At 41.3% G+C, this 24,207-nt stretch overlaps 1 protein-coding gene across 1 annotated transcript in view; it reads right to left on the minus strand.

Moving 5' to 3' along the window:
• Window positions 1-357: 357 nt before the first annotated feature.
• LOC121870342 overlaps window positions 358-24,207 on the minus strand; it is a 72,472-nt gene continuing 48,622 nt past the window's right edge. Inside the window, exons 5-7 of the mRNA XM_042372125.1 lie at window positions 2,873-2,979; window positions 1,757-1,960; window positions 358-1,197 (exon numbers count right to left, since the gene is read on the minus strand). Coding sequence (XP_042228059.1) covers window positions 358-1,197; window positions 1,757-1,960; window positions 2,873-2,979 — 1,151 coding nt within the window. The remainder of the gene's footprint in view (window positions 1,198-1,756; window positions 1,961-2,872; window positions 2,980-24,207) is intronic.

The raw sequence follows: 24,207 nt of genomic DNA on the forward strand, positions 1-24,207 counted from the left end.
AACTCACCACTAGAGTTTCGTGTACCGTATATAACTCACCTCTAAGAGTTTAGTGTACCGTAATGTAACTGACCTCAAGTTTAGTGTACCGTATATAACTCACCTCTAAGAGTTTAGTGTACCGTAATGTAACTGACCTCAATTTTAGTGTACCGTATATAACTCACCTCTAAGAGTTTAGTGTACCGTAATGTAACTGACCTCAAGTTTAGTGCACCGTATATAACTCACCTCTAAGAGTTTAGTGTACCGTAATGTAACTGACCTCAAGTTTAGTGCACCGTATATAACCGTACAGTAAACAAGATACCTGACATGCATTTAACCTACAATTCTCAACCCCATTTTTTTGGTCTGCTAAATCTGTATCTTGCTTCTATCATCAAATCTGTTTTTATACCGATATTCCCCAACCTGCTCTGTGTACTGCCCAGGCATAGACAGTACACGATATGCCCCAACCTGCTCTGTGTACTGCCCAGGCATAGACAGTACACGATATGCCCCAACCTGCTCTGTGTACTGCCCAGGCATAGACAGTACACGATATTCCCCAACCTGCTCTGTGTACTGCCCAGGCATAGACAGTACACGATATTCCCCAACCTGCTCTGTGTACTGCCCAGGCATAGACAGTACACGATATTCCCCAACCTGCTCTGTGTACTGCCCAGGCATAGACAGTACACGATATTCCCCAACCTGCTCTGTGTACTGCTGCCCAGGCATAGACAGTACACGATATGCCCCAACCTGCTCTGTGTACTGCCCAGGCATAGACAGTACACGATATGCCCCAACCTGCTCTGTGTACTGCCATAGACAGTTCACGTGTTCCCCAACCTGTATTGCTGCCCAGGCATAGACAGTACGATATGCCCCAACCTGCTCTGTGTACTGCCCAGGCATAGACAGTACACGATATGCCCCAACCTGCTCTGTGTACTGCCCAGGCATAGACAGTACACGATATTCCCCAACCTGCTCTGTGTACTGCTCAGGCATAGACAGTACACGATATTCCCCAACCTGCTCTGTGTACTGCCCAGGCATAGACAGTACACGATATTCCCCAACCTGCTCTGTGTACTGCCCAGGCATAGACAGTACACGATATTCCCCAACCTGCTCTGTGTACTGCCCAGGCATAGACAGTACACGATATGCCCCAACCTGCTTCTGGTTCTGCTCTGTGTACTGCCCAGGCATAGACAGTACAATGATATGCCCTGTTCTGCGCCTGTGTACCGCTCCAGGCATAGACAGTACACGATGCCTGTTTCTGTGTACTGCCCAGGCATAGACAGCACACGATATTCCTGTTCCGTTTTGTGTACTGCCCAGGCATAGTATTGTAGTACACGATATGCCCTGGTTCCTGCTCTTGTGTACTGCCCAGGCATAGACAGTACACGATATGCCCTGTTCCGCTCTGTGTACTGCCCAGGCATAGACAGTACACGATATTCTTGTTCCTGCTCTGTGTACTGCCCAGGCATGACAGTAACGATATTCTGTCCCGTTCTGTGTACTGCCCAGGCATAGACAGTACAATGATATCTTCAACCTGTTTGTGTACTGCCCAGGCATAGACAGCAACATATTCCCCTTACTTGCTCTGTGTACTGCCCAGGCATAGACAGCACACGATATTCCCCAATTTGCTCTGTGTACCGCCCAGTACAGGCAGTATAATGATGCCCTAACCCGTTTCTGTGTACTGCCCAGGCATAGACAGTACACGATATTCCCCAACCTGCTCTGTGTACTGCCCAGGCATAGGCAGTACACGATATGCCCCAACCTGCTCTGTGTACTGCTCAGGCATAGGCAGTACACGATATGCCCCAACCTGCTCTGTGTACTGCCCAGGCATAGACAGTACACGATATGCCCCAACCTGCTCTGTGTACTGCCCAGGCATAGACAGTACACGATATGCCCCAACCTGCTCTGTGTACTGCCCAGGCATAGACAGTACACGATATGCCCCAACCTGCTCTGTGTACTGCCCAGGCATAGGCAGTACACAGTGGGATGAAGGAACGAAATAACATAAATAATGATGATGGAATTATGAAGAAAGATGACGATAATAGAGAGGAGAGGGAGTGAGAGGGAGAGGAGAGGGAGTGAAGGAGAGGGAGAAGGGAGTGAGAGTGAGAGAGAGGAAAGGGAGTGAAGGAGAGAGAGATGGGAGTGAGAGTGGTAGAGAGAAGAGTGAGAGAGAGGAGAGGGAGTGAAGGAGAGGCAGAAGGGAGTGAGAGAGAGAGGGGAGTGAAGGGAGAGGGAGAAGGAGTGAGAGTGAGACAGAAGGAGGAGAGGAGGGAGAAGGGAGCGGAGAGGAGGGGAGAGGAAAGGGAGGAAGGAGAGGCAGAAGGAGTGAGAGAGACAGAAGGGAGTGAGAGTGAGGGGAGGAGGGAGGGGAGGGAGGGGAGGGAGTGAGAGAGGGGAGAAGGGGAGCGAGAGAGAGGGAGGAGAAAGAGGAGAGAGAGGGAGTGAAGAAGGAGAGAGGGGGGGAGAGAGGAACGGAGGAGGAGGGGAGGAGAAGGGAAGATACGGAGAGGAGGGAGAGGGAAGGAGTGAGAGAGAGGAGAGGGAGAATAGAGTGAAAGGGAAGGAGAGGGGGTGTGAGAGAGAGGGGGGGAGGGAAGGGAGTTAGAGTGAGATTAAGAAGCGAGTGAGAGAGAAAGAGGGGGACAGCAAAAGGGGGTGAGATAGAGAGGGACAAGTGAGTGAGAAAGAAGGAGAGTGGAAGGGAGTGAGGGAGAGGGAAAGGGTAAGGGAGTAAAAGGGAAATGGTAGTAAGAAGGAAGGAGAGGGGAAGAGAGTGAGACAGGAGAGGGAGGAGAGGGTGAGGGAGAGAGGAGACAGGGCTCACCTCCCTGATCCTACAGGTCTCCAGGTGGTCTCGCTCGTAGGTGAACTCGTTGATCACCCGCGTCCCACACGTGTGTAAGTTAAGGGCGTGGCACGCCTCTGGGGACAGACATACCAGTTGTCAGTTAAGAGAACACGTGGAACACAAGGTTACATGTGATAGACAAGGTGGCACGTGGCACACAAGGTGGCACGTGGGAGACATAATAGGTGTAATACCCATAGTACAATATATATATATATATATATATATATATATATATATATATATATATATATATATATATATATATATATATATATATATATATATATATATATATATATATATATATATATATATATATGGACAAGATCAGTTAGCTGTAAATAACTAAAAATAACTCATCAGATAAATTAGTGAGGTAAGTTTGATGACATGTGCTAGTGAGTGTTGAGTCTCACCTTCACCAGTAAATAGCGTCGAGGGTGAGCAAGTGATGTCACTGAGTGACTTATTATGGTCTCCAAAAAGTTTGATATTTTAGCAAAAGTAATGATGATATAAATATGTGGTGAAGGAGGAGGTAGTTGGCTCTGGCAACACGACCGCTGAATGTTTAGATGTGAACACATAAACAGTGTAATCTAAGCTCATGTAATGCGGTGCTCTTATGAGGCCTATAATACTTGACTGTCTGTGTCTCTCTGTTGTACCAGTTTTCAATGTACACATTCTGAATTAGTCAACAATGTGGAGAAGGATGTATGTTAGTCACTAGAGAGGATTATCACTTCTCTAAGCCTGATATTAATAAGTAATCTAGCGCCAAAAACAAATCTTGAAACACGATACAATTTTAATACTTCACTTTATAAATCCAAGTGGGCGTGACGTCATCAGAGTTAGACATCAGCAGCCGGAAGCGAAGACGGACGGACAACCTGGGACATAATTTCTAGCAATACGCCCGGAACACATGTTGATATTTAACACCTTAATGACAGAGGAGGAGGGGTAGGGGGAGGGGAAGTCGCTAAAACCCACAAAACCAATAAAATATGTACTTACAGTATAATAGGAAATCATATTTAGTCAGAAATTGGTCATCACTTTGGATAAAATCAAGAAGATAAATACAAGAAAATGTCAGGATATATTATAAACTCCGAAATTATCACCAAGAGAAGTTGAACGATGCAGGTGGATGAGACTGGAACAATGCCATGAGAAGGTTTAGACACAAGCAGAATTCATTTTACAATAAACACAGAAGCAAGTTTTTTAAATGTTTTTTTTCCACTATAATTTGGATTGATGTTCATGAAATTTTTGTAAATATGAATTAAATTAATAATAGTTGAAGAATAAAAAATAAATGATTGAGAAACTCGTGATTCTTCATTTACCGAGTGAAACTGTACAGTATATCGAAGCCTGAACACAGCGGGGAGTATACCTGGGATATGATTGGCTGGACTTGAGAACGACATACGACAAGCGAACAGAGTTTTATTTGTTGTTGTAATAATGTAAATACTAACATTGTCACGCGCTTAATCAAAGAACTTAGTTCTTGAAGCTCAGGAATAACATCCTTCAGTTCAGCCCCACATTTTAAAATTTCTTAAGAGTAAGTAAAATTGTGAAGTCCTGGGCATTAGTTGTGTTAGTGCTGGGCATTAGTTGTGTTAGTGTCGGGCATTAGTCGTGTTAGTGCTGGGCATTAGTCGTGTTAGTGTCGGGCATTAGTTGTGTTAGTGTCGGGCATTAGTTGTGTTAGTGTCGGGCTAATATTAGTTGTGTTAGTGTCGGGCATTAGTTGTGTTAGTGTCGGGCATTAGCTGTGTTAGTGTCAGGCTGTTGTGTTAGTGTCGGGCATTAGTTGTGTTAGTGTCGGGCTAATATTAGTTGTGTTAGTGTCGGGCATTAGTTGTGTTAGTGTCGTAGTGTCAGGCTAATATTAGTTGTGTTAGTGTCGGGCATTGGTTGTGTTAGTGTCAGGCTAATATTGGTTGTGTTAGTGTCGGGCGTGTGTGTGTTAGTGTCGGGCTAATATTAGTTGTGTTAGTGTCGGGCATTAGTTGTGTTAGTGTCGGGCATTAGTTGTGTTAGTGTCGGCTAATATTGTTGTGTTAGTGTCGGGCTAATATTGTTGTGTTAGTGTCAGGCTAATAATAGTGTCGGGCATTAGTTGTGTTAGTGTCGGGCATTAGTTGTGTTGAGTGTCGGGCTAATATGTTGTGTTAGTGTCGGGCATGGTTGTGTTAGTGTCAGGCTAATATTGTTGTGTTAGTGTCGGGCATTAGTTGTGTTAGTGTCAGGCTAATATTTGTGTTAGTGTCATTAGTTGTGTTGGTGTCGGGCGTCGGGCATTAGTTGTGTTAGTGTCAGGCTAATATTAGTTGTGTTAGTGTCGGGCATTAGTTGTGTTAGTGTCAGGCTAATATTAGTTGTGTTAGTGTCGGGCGTGGTTGTGTTAGTGTCAGGCTAATATTGGTTGTGTTAGTGTCGGGCATTAGTTGTGTTGAGTGTCAGGCTAATATTAGTTGTGTTAGTGTCGGGCATTAGTTGTAGTGTGGTAATATTAGTTGTGTAGTGTCGGGCATTAGTTGTGTTGAGTGTCGGGCATTAATATTAGTTGTGTTAGTGTCGGGCATTAGTGTGTGTGTAGGCTAGTTGTGTTAGTGTCGGGCATTGTTGTGTTAGTGTCGGGCTAATATTAGTGTCGGGCGTGGTTGTGTTAGTGTCGGGCATTAGTTGTGTTAGTGTCGGGCTAATATTGTGTTAGTGTCGGGCATTAGTTGTGTTAGTGTCGGCTAATGGTTGTGTTAGTGTCATTAGTGTCGTGGTTGTGTTAGTGTCGGGCATTAGTTGTGTTAGTGTCTTATTAAAGTTAGTGTCGGGCATTAGTTGTGTTAGTGTCGGGCATTAGTTATTAGTTGTGTTAGTGTCGGGCTAATATTGGTTGTGTTAGTGTCGGGCATTAGTTGTGTTAGTGTCAGGCTAATATTGGTTGTGTTAGTGTCGGGCATTAGTTGTGTTAGTGTCGGGCATTAGTTGTGTTAGTGTCGGGCATTAGTTGTGTTAGTGTCGGGCATTGGTTGTGTTAGTGTCGGGCATTAGTTGTGTTAGTGTCGGGCATTAGTTGTGTCGGGCATTAGTTGTGTTAGTGTCGGGCAGTTAGTTTGTGTTAGTGTCGGGCATTAGTTGTGTTAGTGTCGGGCGTCGGTTGGTTAGTGTCGGGCATTAGTTGTGTTATTGTCGGGCATTGGTTGTGTTAGTGCTGGGCATTAGTTGTGTTAGTGTCGGGCTAATATTGGTTGTGTTAGTGTCGGGCATTAGTTGTGTTAGTGTCGGGCAGTGTCGGGCATTAGTTGTGTTAGTGTCGGGCATTAGCTGTGTTAGTGTCGGGCATTAGTTGTGTTAGTGTCGGGCATGAAGCTGTGTTAGTGTCGGGCATTAGTTGTGTTAGTGTCGGGCATTAGCTGTGTTAGTGCTGCTCATATACTCGTTTCGGTTTGGCCCGCATAACATATGTCTTCAACTGGTACTTGTTTATATTCTTCCAATAGTTTTGCGGCAACACTTTTGGCTGCTAAGAACATATAACTTATAAATTGAATGGAAAACTTGAATTAAAGGAATGGACTGACAGCCCTTCAATTTTTTGCAGTCAATCAAACGAATCATGATCCCAGTTTTCTATTCTTCCTCTTTACATAATTGTCAACAAATAGCCTCACCGCAATACTTTAGTCACTGTTCGGTCGGGATCACTTTACCATAAATTGAAAAACGGCAGAATCTCTTGGAAATAAAATAAAAATGAAATTTAAAGCAGCCAAGGGAGGTAGACGGCCAAGAAAAGAAAACAAGAGAATTGTGGATTGCATTCTTTCTTAATTTCTTACACTTCAACATTTGTCACAGTTGTAGACGTTTTATACAGGGAGTGTGTCGAACAATGTCCTTCCTCAAAGCCCAGCCATAAAATTTGTATTTAAGTCAAAAGTGCATTTATGAAACTACAATTTCACAAAATGCAGACATCGTATTATGAAAATATATTAACACTGAAGCTTGAAATGATTGAAGACTAGTCAGGGAGCTACAACTTTCCACCAAACCCGCAGATAAATGCACAAACTGAGTGTCACTGACGCTCGGGAAAAAACTTGATATTACTGTATATTGATGGACTGCACCCGGAAGGTAATATACTGTATCGTTCACCTTGTTTATAAAGAGAATAACATGCCACTATACTAAGCTTGAATAAAATGAACATCACTGAGCGAAGTATTGTAGAACATGTCCGTTATTAATTATACTTATCAGTCTACGTAAAGGTGCTGTAGAGTACTATAAGGGGATATAATTATTGACGACAAGTGTAATTACTAACTCTTCACGGTGCTGTGTTTAAATGGAACCAAATTAGGTAGAGTTACAATTATTAAATAAGAATTAATTTAATTATTTAGGGTGTTAGAGTTAAGGTTTGTTAATTGTGGTTAAGGTCTGGAAATAAGAGAATATTCAAAGCTTTAAATTGGTAAATTTTCATATTTCCTAATCTTAACTCTACGTCGTTTGGTTCCATTTAAATAGAACACCTCGCAGAACACGCGCTCAAAGACCTGCAGAGTTGTTGAGGTACAATACTACATTAACATCAACATAACCCTGAGCACCAGTCAACCTAAACTCCTCATAATTATATTGTCTGGTGAGAAATCTACTACTGATGTGGCTCAAGGGCTTTAATTGTTGAAGCGCAGTGGTGTTTGTTGTATTGTCTGGAGCACACGATTAAAGATGTAATAGTTGTTTTAGTGCAGTAATACATTTGACATCAAAACACAATTTTAATTTGGGAAATCTAACGGAAAATTATCTTTTACTTTTAATTGTTGTTTTCAAGCATAAAAACTGTAGTAGTGTTCGTGCAACTTTATAAAACCTCAGCTATATAAGGACGGAAGTACAGTACGTGAAAACAACGTCCCCAAATAGATATATATGTACAGTATACTTCCGAGCTTTTGTTGGTTTTTTGTCTATAGACTAACTTAGTTGTTGAAGCAACCGATACATTAAAACAGTTTTAAAGGAAAAAATAATCATTTGTTTAATGAAGAAACTTAGTACCGGTGAACAATGTGTAAAGACAAAGGAGTTGAAGAGCTTTAATACAGTTTAGGTTTGTGTTTTTAAATCTTAAAGATTATCTAATCTAGAGAAAAGCACCTGGTGAATGATGCTCAATAACCTCAGCACCTGATAATAAATGAAGTGCTTAATTTGTGGTTAAAATCATGGTTAATGAGCGTGCATAAACCTGAAGTTCATTTTCAGTTAAATCGTAATTAAATATCAACTTTGCACATCTTCTGGTAAGTATATCATCGTTTACGTCAGTCAACTCTTTACTTGATCTGCTTCAACCTTTATTCCTTTTAATTATCTGTTGGAGAAATGAGGAGTTAATGAACGGTGAAATGACTGATTGATAACATCCAAGGTATTCGTCTTTTATATATAGATGTTGAACTAAATTTGGTGTTACAGTATAGTTTCGGTCATCCAGCGAATTTTAGAATTTTAAGTTAGGTTAGGTTAGGTTAAAATCATGTTTTTTCGATGTTTTTTTTGAGGGGGGGTTAACGATTCTGACCTACTTCAAAATAGGTGGTTGACCAAAACAATAATTTTACCCAAATTATTTATATATATATATATATATATATATATATATATATATATATATATATATATATATATATATATATATATATATATATATATATATATATTATATATTATATAAACGGTAAGATCAAGTAAATACAATTACTCCTCAATCCTACGTGTTGATGCTTTTCCATGTAACAATATTAATTAAAGTGACGTTCCGTTATATTAGAGGAAATCGTACCCGTATCTATACTTGTAGGTGTTGGATGATATTGAGTGCAAATCTAACAATTGTATTTTTTATACAACCATTAGGCGAGGTGACAGTGGAGGCTGCCACTAACCACCATCTACAGTACAAGGACCATACCGATATATCCCTGTAACAACAAGGAACATACCGATATATCCCTGTAACAACAAGGACCATACCGATATATCCCTGTAACAACAAGGACCATACCGATATATCCCTGTAACAACAAGGAACATACCGATATATCCCTGTAACAACAAGGACCATACTGATATATCCCTGTAACAACAAGGAACATACCGATATATCCCTGTAATAACAACCGATATATCCCTGTAACAAGGACATACCGATATATCTCTGTAACAAGGAACATACCGATATATCCCTGTAACAACAAGGAACATACCGATATATCCCTGTAACAACAAGGACCATACCGATATATCTCTGTAACAACAAGGAACATACCGATATATCCCTGTAACAACAAGGAACATACCGATATATCCCTGTAACAACAAGGACCATACCGATATATCTCTGTAACAACAAGGAACATACCGATATATCCCTGTAACAACAAGGAACATACCGATATATCCATGTAACAATGTGGACCATGCCGATATACCGTATAACAATGTGGACCATGCCGATATACCCGCGTAACAATGTGGACCATGCCGATATACCCGCGTAACAATGTGGACCATGCCGATATATTTATATTGGAGTTGATGGACTTGAAGTGCAGTTCAAAGTGTTTGGTTTAGGTGAAGTGACTTAGTGAGTGTTGTTCACGTCTTCTCTCACACATCCTCGGCCATTAGCAACTTGCGCTAAACTAACAAATGAACTTCCATTTGATTGCCCCTCCCCCCAAAAAAAACAAACATAGATAACGTACTTGTAAACTTTTTGTAATACACGTGTTTGCCTGATTCCTGGAGCTAACAGCCTTGTGGGGTCTCTTGCGTCGCTCCACGCCGACAATTTTCTGTTCTATCAATAACTTGACGCCTTGCCATTCATTACCTTCAATAAATCTTAATATTTTTAGGCGAAGTAGACCATAAAAACATTCCTTGATTTTTTTGTAACAGTTTAGAAAGTTTATGTTACGCATAAAAATATCACCCAAACAGTTTAAAACCCCGCTGTGACACTGCTACTGTAAATTAATATAGTCCCCCCCAGGAGCCTGTCTTATATTTTCGTTTTCTTTGACTCCGAAAAAAAAGCATTGTTTACTTTAACCCCGAATTACCCATTGTGTTATCATTGCACCAACGGTTACCATGGCAACTCTTGGTCAATTTTGATTGCACCAAAACCTTTTACTGTTGATCTTAACACGTGTTGAACAAACCTACCAAATTCAGTGAATACCCGTAAACCCGTTCTAGAGTTACTTTGGAAATGCAGGCATACAGACAAAGAACGAAAAAATACTCTGCCCTGTAGTCCTTGGCTGGGTAATATACTGTAAATGGATCATACTGTTACATACGTTACTGGATGTTAACATACATATATGAAGAGATAATTATCTGGCTTTAAATCAGTACAATGGATGAAACTGATGCTGGCTATGTTAGTAGGTCTCTCTCTCTCTCTCTCATTCTATATATATATATATATATATATATATATATATATATATATATATATATATATATATATATATATATATATATATATATATATATATATATATATATATATATATATATATATATATATATATATATATATATATATATATATATATATATATATATATATATATATATATATATATATATATATATATATATATATTACCGTATGTGTGCTTTTCCACATTTTTGAAGATCAAGTTGAAATTTGGTGGGTAGGTGCAGGTGACCTAAGAGATGGTCTCCTGTCTCCACGAGGGGCGGGTCGATCCCTCAGAGGCCGACCATGACCTCTTCTCACCCACAGGTCGGTCCACAATTTTGAAGAAAAGTAGTGAGAGTTCTTGTGGTTGCAAAGATAAATCTACGTGTTAGAACACGGATATTATTGCCACATAAAAGACGACGTACTCTTGAGTAATTTGGATGTTATATGAAACGTATAAATAAAATCGACACATCATTTGAACGCTAGATGTGAGCATAGCTATAAAGGACATAATTTCTAACCTAAACTAGGCCTAACTCGCTCAAGCATGGTATTGGGAGTAAGTATTTACAATATGTTTCTATTTCCATACAATATTCAATCTCAACATTATATATAATTTAGTAGCATTGGTTCCGCTCATTATCAAGAAATAATGAGGTAATTCGTGAAGTGAATAATGATAAGGTGTGCTCAATATAGAAAACGGGTTACAGGTATCGTCTGCGCATGTGTCGGTGCACTTAACTCAGCCGACTGTGTTGTGAGCACGGGTGATAATGGCCAGCACGGAGAGATAAACTTGTTCAAATGGCCACCTATTATGTCACTGAGAACCAAGGATATACTACACAATACAGTGATGTGTGAATGTTGCTAAAGTGCAGAGATTAAGTGACAGTGAACTTGTGTTGTGTCAGAAATATTTTGTGTGTTGTGCTCTTGGCTTCAGCATGTCGCTGTGTATGAAGTGGTTACAGTTGAAGACAAAGCTGGAACAAGGAAATTGCAAGTAAATACACTTGCAAATATTTCCAGGTAAGCAATATAACAAATAAGGAAGCCAGATTAGTAAAATCACACCTTGAAATGAAAGTTTGGCGAGGTAATTGTTTACTGTTGCATGACCGGCTGAATAAATTGTTGTTATTGTGGTACTGCCCGCCAGGAAGCTGTTACTGGACAGTGAACACTTGCCGACACTGTCTGACCGACCCACATTCACGAAACAGTTAGACTATCAGTCGCTCGGCTATCGTTTTAATATTTCAAGTGTTATGACACATTATTAATAAATCATTTGACAATGAATTGTCATACGATTAATTTAAGTACTAATATCCATACACAAAATTTCTCCACTTTTTATCAGGGGAGGGAGTGGATTTTTTTTTTAGTAAAATTTACAAACACTGCATCAACTTTCCAAAAATAATCCAGCATTATTAGTCCGCTTTGTATGATTCTCTTAGTAGTTGTGGGAATATTTTATATGACGTTAACACTGAGACTTTGTATAAAATATCACGCATGTGTTGCTAATAGTAACCCTGAACATTATGTCTTCTACTAATTATTATGCTATTAACTTTACTATTGTTGCTCCTACAACCTCGAAGTGTTATTGTCTGTAATGCAAATAAGATTATCGTGATTGATATTTTCATTATCCATATTATTGTGATAATCGACGACGTCACATTCTTAACATTATCAGGGTCTGAAGATTTCGTTAAATCATTCTCGACACCCCCCACACTCCCCCTCTTAACACCCACCCTCCCCCTCTTAACACCCACCCTCCCCTTCTTAACACCCACCTCCCCTCTTAACACCCACCCTCCCCCTCTTAACACCCACCCTCCCCGCCTACCCCATCCTCCCCCGACAGACTAAACGAAAGATTGGAAAGTGGCTGCCCTAAACAGCCCTAAGCAGCATAAAATGTGCGGTCAAATAATGGCACCATCTACTGAGGTGTCAGCAAAGTTTACAGATGTCACATACTTCCAGGAGCGTATTGTTGCTAGATACGTGAATATATTTAATCACATACATTCCGTTCAACAATGTACATTTTGCGGTATATACTTGTTGATATGTTTAGCAGCTGTGTTCTATACCAAGGGAAAGTCAGTTTATCAGTTTCAAGCGTATACAGTCAGGGTCAAAAGTTAGTGTACAGTACATACCCTGACTGTCGTCTGGGGCGGGTGTGCTATTTTGTCTCGTTTGGGGTCGATGCTGCTTCACACGAACTTTTAACGCTGAAAAAATTACCTGCAAAAATATTTACTGAACAATATGACACAACGGACGAAGGATTTTGACAACTTTACTGAGACAACAGGAGTCGCAGTGTTCATTTTGACATTCATCGGGCTCCATCTTGCAGATACTTTCTGTAGCAGTGTACTTGTTGATATATCTCTTTCCACTATATTGGTGCAGTTGCATATGACGCCAGCCTCACAAGTCTGGTAAACACTGGATTAAATTTTGCCCGTGTCAACTGTCAGACGACGAACCTTAATGGCAGAACCATCTCGCGAGCCTCCAACAAAACTTAATCATACATCGAAGGGGTGTCTTTCCTATCTTCCGAATGTCTTTGTTCCCCCTTCCCCCCTTCATACACAGTGCGCCATCTATCGGTTCTAAAAGGTATTTCCTTCTTGTGCTTCGTTGTTCGAACTTCATTTGTTTAGACTTCACATTGTGGCTGGCCTCGGGACAGGACTTGTGTCCATGACTGAACAAGGTGATATCACCCAACACAACAGTCACTGCGAGTAGTAGTCATTTTTGTAAGTCTTAGATGTGTGCACCTGTACTTGTATCTATCACTGGGCTACTTTGAATTAACAAAACAAAATAAACCCCTAGTCCAATTAAGATCATCCAATCTCTCCGTATTCCATCTCTAATAAACCTAAATGTGTTCGAGTTATCACTCTAGAGATCCTTCCTTTTGCAAAGCATCCAATAAAATCACATTTACCAACTTAGGTGATCACTTCTAACTTAATATTAATTTTATAATTTAACTCATCAAATTCGTCGTAGTCCAAAACGATCGTAAATTCAGTCTATCATTAAATTAATCGTATATCTGACAGCATAGTTCTGTGCTACACTACATTAATAAAGATGGTGCAGAAACACACAGAGTTATTTAGATTCCTTGAAAGTCCCTTCGGGGGCGACGTACTTATTAACCGAGGTAATCCCTTTCTTATTGAATTGTCAGGTATGACGAGAACCGCAGTGTGTTGGCGGAAAATCATCCGGTTGTGCAGATGACGTTGGTCATCTTTTTTTTTTTGCTGGAGGTGGTCGTAAACGAGCACTGGTTGTCAGTGGGTTGTATCTTGTGTGTGACATAAGTATTTGTGTTTCCACAAAAACCGTCTCTAAGGTGTAGTGAAAGTATCTCTTTAGGATCAAAATGCTAAGAATACGTTTGAAAAGGATGGCTCGGATTGATTTGGCACCTTTCACGTTGCAGTCTAGCATCTAAAATCACTTTTGATACAACTATAAAACAGAAAAAAACTCCCAAGAATTTTATTCAGGGTAGAATAAAAATGTACAATTATTGTTAATGTGGAGAGATGTGAGAGGAGCAGGTTGGAAGTTGTGGAGGTGGCGGGGTGAGAGAGTACGAAGGCTCACTTGGCTGAGAACACTTTAACCCGACAGCCAAGTCATCACCTGTTGTTAACGTCTTGGTGGTGAAGCAGTTATACTGAGGTATTTTTTTTTGTTTATATATATATATATATATATATATATATATATATATATATATATATATATATATATATATATATAACTATTCCCGCCCAAGTTCAGGTATACATCGTGTCCTTGATAAAAAATCACGTATCGATTTGTATAATTACGTGCATGTGAATGAGTTAGATCAAGTTTAAATCGGTAATTAAAGGAATGTTCTTAACGAAATACTAACTTCGCTAAGCTGCCCATTGTAGTTTATATCTCGAACTGTTTGTCTGGAAGCTGCAGTGGTTGGGACCTTAAAGTAGCTGGAAGGATTGTTTTATGAAGTGGTGAGATATTCTAAAACTCATTGTTTGCAGGACGAAAGTGTACATTGTATGAATATTAGGGGCTGACAAAACCATATTTTCATTATTCATGGGTCAGGCTGAAGATACGGGTAATCAGTGGAAAACTTGCAATCTGTATTGAGTGTGAGGTTACGTGCTGCAGCATATTCATGATCAACGCCATAAAGGAAAAGAGCACTATTCTGAATGTACAGTTAGACAGTTGAGTGTGTGTGTGTGTGTGTGTGTGTGTGTGTGTGTGTGTGTGTGTGTGTGTGTGTGTCAACGCTGGCCGGGAGGCTGGATTGAGGCAGTTGGGTTGTGGAGGCTCGCTTGGGGAGGATCGCTTAGGGAGGCTGGGCAGAGGAGGTTCAGGTGGGAGGTTCATTTTGGGGGAGGCGTGGTGAAAGGTTTGGTGGGGGAGGTTCAATTTGGGAGGCTACAGGCTGAAGGAGGTTCGGTGGGGGAGGTTCGCTTGGGGAGGCTGGGCAGAGGAGGGTTCGGTGGGGAGGTGGGGGGAGGTTCGGTGGGGGAGGTTCGTTTGGGGAGGCTGAGTAGAGGAGGTTCGGTGGGGGAGGTTCTGGGAGGGCTGAGCAGAGAGGAGGAGGTTCGGTGGGGAGGTTCGCTTGGGGAGGCTGAGTGGGGAGGTTTGGTGGGGATGACTGGGTGGGGAATACATTACTAGACTCATGCTGACGCCAGTTGCCTCATATGTTTACTGTGGAGGAAGGGTCTTTGCTAGCCAGATTGCCCCTCTCGTCCCCTACTCAGCCAAGATATCAGCTAAAACACTTATTTCGGCAAAGTTTACGTGAAGAAGGCCTCTACATTGTAAGTTTCTTTGATTTGCTTTATACCTTCAACTTAGGCTCACCTTACCGAGGGCCTCAGACTTAGTGACGTATATCCTGTACTGGTCTTAGAATACCTGGACCATGTTATACAGGATATGATGTGCAGTTCCCATTATGTTGAGGTAATAATTTGAGAAGTATGCATATTTTGTCAAAACTTTTAGTACCAGATGGTCCTCGGAACGTAAGGTATTCCTGTCTATTTTAAGCAATGCAATTATGACATGATCTTTTTTTTAAGTTTGGATTTATTATATATGCATTTTTTCTTCAGAATTTCTCTCCTAAGGATCACCCAAAAAAAAAATAATTTGGCAGACTTGCGTGCGACCCATAATTTAATGTGAAGAGAGCGATACTGTCCGTCTTGCTAGCGACCTGCCGTATATAGCTTAAAGAATCAGAGGTCTCCAATCTAACACTTTACTTTGATGTTTTCCCCTCGGCATAATCGACGCCTGAATATTTCGAGAGGGTGGTGGCTAAGTTTATTAAGAAATGTCAAGCATTTAAACCTAAGAATGCGTTGTACAGGAATCCGACAACACAATTTTTTCAAAGTTCTTTTATTGTATTTCCCAGGAAGACTGGCTTCCTCTAGACCTCTGAAATCTGGGGTTGTGTAAAATATTAATTATTTTAAAGGAACTGGGAGTATAACGTGCAAGATAATGAAGTAACGTGCAAACGTATCAACCTGTAGTGAGTGTGTACAGCTGCAACAACATCCAGTGTACTAATACTACAGACACCAGTGTACTAGTAAGGCAGACACCAGTGTACTAGTACTACAGACACCAGTGTACTAGTACTACAGACACCAGTGTACTAGTACTACAGACACCAGTGTACTAGTACAACAGACACCAGTGTACTAATTACTGGAGCGCGGTAGCGGTGCCGCAGACGCGGTGGCGCTGTAGTACAACAGACGCAGTGTGCTAATTACTGCCAGTTGACTAGTACTACGGAGCACCGCTGGTACTACAGACACCCTGTACTACAGACACCAGTGTGCTGGTACTACAGACACCGGTACTGGTACTACAGACACCAGTGTGCTAGTACTACGGGCTGCGCTGGTACAGAGTGTGCTAGTACTACCAAACACTGCGTTGACTACGAACACCAGTGTGCTAACACTACGAACACCGTTGTGCTATTTTAACGAACTCAACACTAATTGCTACAAACACCAGTGAAATAGTACTACAGACACCACTGTACTAGTACTACAGACACCACTGTACTAGTACTACAGACACCAGTGTACTAGTACTACAAACACCAGTGTACTAGTACTACAGACACCAGTGTACTAGTACTACAGACACCAGTGTACTAGTACTACAAACATAGAGTGTACTAGTACTACAAACACCAGTGTACTAGTACAACAGACACCAATGTACTAGTACTACAGACACCAGTGTACTAGTACTACAGACACCAGTGTACTAGTACTACAGACACCAGTGTACTAGTACAACGAACACCAGTGTACTAGTACTACAGACACCAGTGTACTAGTACAACAAACACCAGTGTACTAGTACTTCAGACACCAGTGTACTAGTACTACAGACATCAGTGTACTAGTACTACAGACACCAGTGTACTAGTACTACAAACACCAGTGAAATAGTACTACAGACACCAATGTACTAGTACTACAGACACCACTGTACTAGTACTACAGACACCAGTGTATTCGTACTACAAACACCAGTGTACTAGTACTACAGACACCAGTGTACTAGTACTACAGACATCAGTGTACTAGTACTACAAACACCAGTGTACTAGTACTACAGACACCAGTGTACTAGTACTACAGACATCAGTGTACTAGTACTACAGACACCAGTGTACTAGTACTACAGACATCAGTGTACTAGTACTATAGACACCAGTGTACTAGTACTACAGACACCAGTGTACTAGTACTACAGACATCAGTGTACTAGTACTACAAACATCAGTGTACTAGTACTACAGACACCAGTGTACTAGTACTACAGACATCAGTGTACTAGTACTACAAACATCAGTGTACTAGTACTTCAGACACCAGTGTACTAGTACTACAGACATCAATGTACTAGTACTACAGACACCAGTGTACTAGTATTACAGACACCAGTGTATTCGTACTACAAACACCAGTGTACTAGTACTACAGACACCAGTGTACTAGTACTACAGACATCAGTGTACTAGTACTACAAACACCAGTGTACTAGGTATTACAGACACCAGTGTACTAGTACTACAGACACCAGTGTACTAGGCAACAGACACCAGTGTACTAGTACTACAGACAACCAGGTACTAGTACATGAGACACCAGTGTACTAGTACTACAGTCATCAGTGTACTAGTACTACAGACCAGTGTACTAGTACTACAGACACCAGTATACTAGTACTACAGACACCAGTATAATAGTACTACAGACACCAGTGTACTAGTACTACAGACACCAGTGTACTAGTACTACAGACATCAGTGTACTAATACTACAAACACCAGTGTCTCAGTAAGGCAGCTCAGTGTACTAGTACTACAGACACCAGTGTACTAGTACTACAAACACCAGTGTACTAGTACTACAGACACCAGTGTCCTAGTACTACAAACACTAGTTGACTAGTACTACAGACACCACTGGAATAGTACTACAGACACCAGTGTACTAGTACTAAAAACACCAGTGTAACTGATAACAGACACCAATGTACTAGTACTACAGACACCAGTGTACTAGTACTACAGACACCAGTGTACTAGCACTACAGACACCAGTGTACTAGTACAACGAGCACCAGTGTACTAGTACTACAGACACCAGTGTACTAGTACAACAAACACCAGTGTACTAGTACTAGACACCAGTGTACTAGTACTACACCAGTGTACTAGCACTACAGACACCAGTGTACTAGTACAACGAACACCAGTGTACTAGTACTACAGACACCAGTGTACTAGTACAACAAACACCAGTGTACTAGTACTACAGACACCAGTGTACTAGTACAACAAACACGAGTGTACTAGTATTACAGACCAGTGTACTCTGTACTCATACACCAGTGATAGCAAAAAGACACCGGTGTACTAGTACTACAGACACCAGTGTACTAGCACACAGACACCAGTGTACTAGCAGACATCAGTGTACTAGTACTACAGAGAGAATTCAGTGTACTAGTACTACAGACACCAGTGTACTAGTACTACAGACACTGCCTCAGTATTACAAACAAAAGTGTACTAGTACCACAAACAACAGTGTACTAGTACTACAGACACCAGTGTACTAGTACTACAGACACCAGTGTACTAGTACTACAGACACCAGCGTACTAGTACTACAGACATCAGTGTACTAGTACTACAGACACCAGTGTACTAGTACTACAGACACCAGTATACTAGTACTACAGACACCAGTATAATAGTACTACAGACACCAGTGTACTAGTACTACAGACAACAGTGTACTAGTACTACAGACACCAGTATACTAGTACTACAGACACCAGCATAATAGTACTACAGACACCAGTGTGTACTAGTACTACAGACACCAGCGTACTAGAACTACAGACACCAGTGTACTAGTACTACAGACACCAGTGTACTAGTACTACAGACACCAGTATACTAGTACTACAGACACCAGTATAATAGTACTACAGACACCAGTGTACTAGTACTAAGACACCAGTGTAATTAGCATACAAACAATATGTACTAGTACTACACACAACCAGTGTACTAGTATTACAGACACCAGTGTACTCTAAACTAAAGCACCAGTGTACTAGTACTACAGACACCGGTGTACTAGTACTACAGACACCAGTGTACTAGTACTACAGACACTGTGCACTAGTACTACAGACATCAGTGAATTAGTACTACAGACACCAGTGTACTAGTACATTACACAACCAGTGAACTAGTACTACAGACACCAGCCTACTAGTATTAAAAACAAAAAGTGTACTAGTACTACAAACACAGTGTACTATACTACAGACACCAGTGTACTAGTACTACAGACACCAGTGTACTAGTATCACAGACACCAGCTGCACTAGTACTACAGACATCAGTGTACTAGTACTACAGACACCAGTGTACTAGTACTACAGACACCAGTATACTAGTACTACAGACACAGTATACTAGTACTACACACAGTGTACTAGTACTAGACACCAGTGTACTAGTACTACAGACATCAGTGTACTAGTACTACAGACACCAGTGTACTAGTACTACAGACACCAGTGTACTAGTACTACAGACACCAGTATACTAGTACTACAGACACCAGTGTACTAGTACTACAGACACCAGTGTACTAGTACTACAGACACCAGTATAATAGTACTACAGACACCAGTGTACTAGTACTACAGACACCAGTGTACTAGTACTACAGACACCAGTGTACTAGTACTACACACCATTATAATAGTACTACAGACACCAGTGTACTAGTACTACAGACCAGTGTACTAGTACTACAGACACCAGTGTACTAGTACTACAGACACCAGTGGTATTAGTACTAGAAACACCAGTGTACTAGTACTACAGACACTGTGCACTAGTACTAGAGACATCAGTGTACTAGCACTACAGACATCAGTGTACTAGTACTACAGACACCAGTGTACTTGTACTACAGACATCAGTGTACTAGTACTACAGACACCAGTGTACTAGTACTACAGACATCAGTGTACTAGTACTACAGACACCAGTGTACTAGTACTACACACACCAGTGTACTAGTACTACAGACACCAGTATACTAGTTCTACAGACACCAGTGTACTAGTACTACAGACACCAGTGTACTAGTACTACAGACACCAGTATACTAGTAATTACAGACACCAGTGTACTAGTACTACAGACACCAGTGTACTAGTACTACAGACACCAGTATACTAATACTACAAACACCAGTGTACTAGTACTACAAACACCAGTGTACTAGTACTGCAAACACCAGTGTACTAGTACTACAGACACCAGTGTACTAGTACTACAGACACCAGTGCATTAGTACTACAAACTACAGTGTACTAGTACTACAGACACCAGTGTACTAGTAAGGCAGACACCAGTGTACTAGTACTACAGACGCCAATGTACTAGTACTACAGACACCAGTGTACTAGTACTACAAACACCAGTGTACTAGTACTACAGACACCAGTGAACTAGCACTACAGACACCAGTGTACTAGTACTACAGACACCAGTGTACTAGTACTCCAGACACCAGTGTACTAGTACTACAAACACCAGTGTACTAGTACTACAAACACCAGTGTACTAGTACTACAAACACCAGTGTACTAGTACTACAAACACCAGTGTACTAGTACTACAGATACCAGTGTATTAGTAATACAGACACCAGTGCACTAGTACTCAAAGACCAGTGTCCTAGTAAGGCAGACACCAGTGTACTAGTACTACAGACACCAGTGTACTAGTACAACAAACACCAGTGTACTAGTAAGGCAGACACCAGTGTACTAGTACTACAAACATCAGTGTACTAGTACTACAAACTCCAGTGTACTAGTACAACAGACACCAATGTACTAGTACTACAGACACCAGGTAACTAGTACTACAACATAAGTGTACTAGTACTACAAACACCAGTGTACTAGCACTACAAACATCAGTGTACTAGTACTACAAACACCAGTGTACTAGTACTACAAACACCAGTGTACTAGTCCTACAGACACCGGTGTACTAGTACTACAGACACCAGTGTACTAGTACTACAGACACCAGTGTGCTAGTACTACAGACACCAGTGATTAGTACTACAGACACCAGTGTACTAGTACTACAGACATCAGTGTACTAGTACTACAGACACCAGTGTACTAGTACTATAGACACCAGTGTACTAGTACTACAGATCAGTACTAGTACTACAGACACCAGTGTACTAGTACTACAGACACCAGTGTACTAGTACTACAGACACCAGTGTACGTGGGTACTAGTACTACAAACACCAGTGTACTAGTAAGGCAGACCCAGTGTACTAGTACTACAGACACCAGTGTACTAGTACTACAAACACCAGTGTACTAGTACTACAAACACCAGTGTACTAGTAAGGCAGACACCAGTGTACTAGTACTACAGACACCAGTGTACTAGTACTACAGACACCAGTGTACTACTACTACAAACACCAGTGTACTAGTACTAAAACACCAGTGTACTAGTACTACAAACACCAGTGTACTAGTAAGGCAGACACCAGTGTACTAGTAAGGCAGACACCAGTGTACTAGTACTACAGATACCAGTGTACAAGTGCTACAGACACCAGTGTACTAGTACTACGGCTTACCAGTGTGTCAAGGCGGAACGCAGTGTACAAAGTACTGCAGATAGCCCAGTGCTGCAGACACCAGTGTACTAGTACACGAACTTTCAGTGTGCCTAGTACTACGAACACCAGTGTACTAGTACTGAACCAACGTACTAATTGCTACAAACACCAGTGTACTAGTACTACAAACACCAGTGTACTAGTACTACAGACACCAGTGTACTAGTACTACAGACACCAGTGTACTAGTACTACAGACACCAGTGTGCTAGTACTACAGACACCAGTGTATTAGTACTAGAAACACCAGTGTACTAGTACTACAAACACCAGTGTACTAGTACTACAGACACCAGTGTACTAGTACTACAAACACCAGTGTACTAGTACTACAGACACCAGTGTACTAGTACTACAAACACCAATGTACTATTACTACAGACACCAGTGTACTAGTACTACAAACACCAGTGTACTAGTACTACAGACACCAGTGTACTAGTACTACAAACACCAGTGTACTAGTACTACAAACACAAGTGCACTAGTACTACAAACACAAATATACTAGTTCTACAAACACAGGTGTACTTGTACTATAAACATCAATGTACTAGTACTACAAACACAAGTACTCGTGAATCAATACTACAAGTGTCAGTGGACTTTGCAAAAGTGCTACGAATGTTAATGGACTGGTGCTCCAAGTACTAGTGAACCAGTGTTGCAAATGTTAATGAGCTAGGGTTACAATTACTGTGCTAGTTAACTGGTACGACAAGTTTCAATGGACTTGTTGCTCTAATTCACTAGTTCTTGTAACACAAGTACTAGTGAACAAGAAGTGCATGTACTTGGGAAACGTTGCTTGAAGTATCAATAAACTAGTACTACAAGGGTCAGCGAACTAATGTTATGTGACTCACTGTAGAAGTGTTGCGGGAGTCAGTGTCCTAGTGTTGCGGGAGTCAGTGTCCTAGTGTTGCGGGAGTCAGTGTCCTAGTGTTGCGGGAGTCAGTGTTCTAGTGTTGCGGGAGTCAGTGTCCTAGTGTTGCTGGAGTCAGTGTTCTAGTGTTGCGGGAGTCAGTGTCCTAGTGTTGCGGGAGTCAGGGTCCTAATGTTGCGGGAGTCAGTGTCCTAGTGTTGGTGGAGTCAGTGTCCTAGTGTTTGGAGTCAGTGTCCTAGTGTTGCTGGAGTCAGTGTTCTAGTGTTGCGGGAGTCAGTGTCCTAGTGTAGTAGTCAGTGTCCTAGTGTTGCTGGAGTCAGTGTCCTAGTGTTGCGGGAGTCAGTGTCCTAGTGTTGCTGGAGTCAGTGTTCTAGTGTTGCGGGAGTCAGTGTCCTAGTGTTGCTGGAGTCAGTGTTCTAATGTTGCGAGAGTCAGTGTCCTAGTGTTGCTGGAGTCAGTGTTCTAGTGTTGCGGGAGTCAGTGTCCTAGTGTTGCGGGAGTCAGTGTCCTGTGTTGCGGGAATTAGTAAACATGTGTTATACGGGTCAGTTTACTAATCTTGTAGACGTCAGTGTAATAGTGTTACAGTAGTCAGTATATTACTGTTGCAGGAGTCAGGATACTAGTGTTGCAGGAGTTATTGTCCTAGTGTTGCAGAAATCAGTATACTAGTGTTGCAGGAGTCATTGGACTAGTGATGCATGAATCAGTGAAATAGTGTTGCAAGAGTCACTCTAGCAGTGTTGTAGAAGTCAGTGCTCTAGTGTTGCAGGAATTGTGTTCTATTGCTTCATGAGTAAGTTTTACAGGAGGTCACTGCACTATTGTTATATAAGATAATATTCTGGTGCTGCATAAGATAGTGCAATAGTGTTGCATGAGTTAGTGTTCCAGTGTTGAAGGAGGTCAGTGCACTAGTGTTGCAGGAGTTAGTGTTCTAGTGTTGTTGGGATCAGTGTACTAGTGTAGCTATGGTCAGTTTACCGGTGTTGCAGGAGTTAGTGTACCAGTGTTGGTGGGGTCAGTGTACTAGTGTTCCTATGGTCAGTTTACCGGTGTTGCAGGAGTCGATGTACTTGTGCTGTAGGCGTCAGAGTACTAGTGATACAGGAGTAGGATAAGTCAGTCTACTACTGTTTCAGAAGTCAGTGTACTACTATTGCTGGAGTCAGTATAGTAGTTTTGCAGGAGTCAGTTTACTAGTGTTGCAGGAGTTAATATACTAGTTTTGCAGGAGACAGTATACAAGTGTTGCAGGAGACAGTGTAGTGTTCCAGGAGTTAGTGTAGTGTTGCAGGAGTTAGTATACTAGTGTTGCAGGAGACAGTGTACAAGGTTAATAACATGCACCCACTGTACCTGTGAGGATCCTTCACCTTCCGTACAGCTACATATTGTTGGTTGACCCACACACCAGAACTGTCTCCTGCCTACAACACTACAACATGGATACAACACCTTGAGCTGGCACTGT

The sequence above is a fragment of the Homarus americanus genome, unplaced genomic scaffold, assembly GCF_018991925.1.
Source record: "Homarus americanus isolate GMGI-L3 unplaced genomic scaffold, GMGI_Hamer_2.0 scaffold40856, whole genome shotgun sequence".
Classification (NCBI taxonomy): Eukaryota; Metazoa; Arthropoda; class Malacostraca; order Decapoda; family Nephropidae; genus Homarus; species Homarus americanus.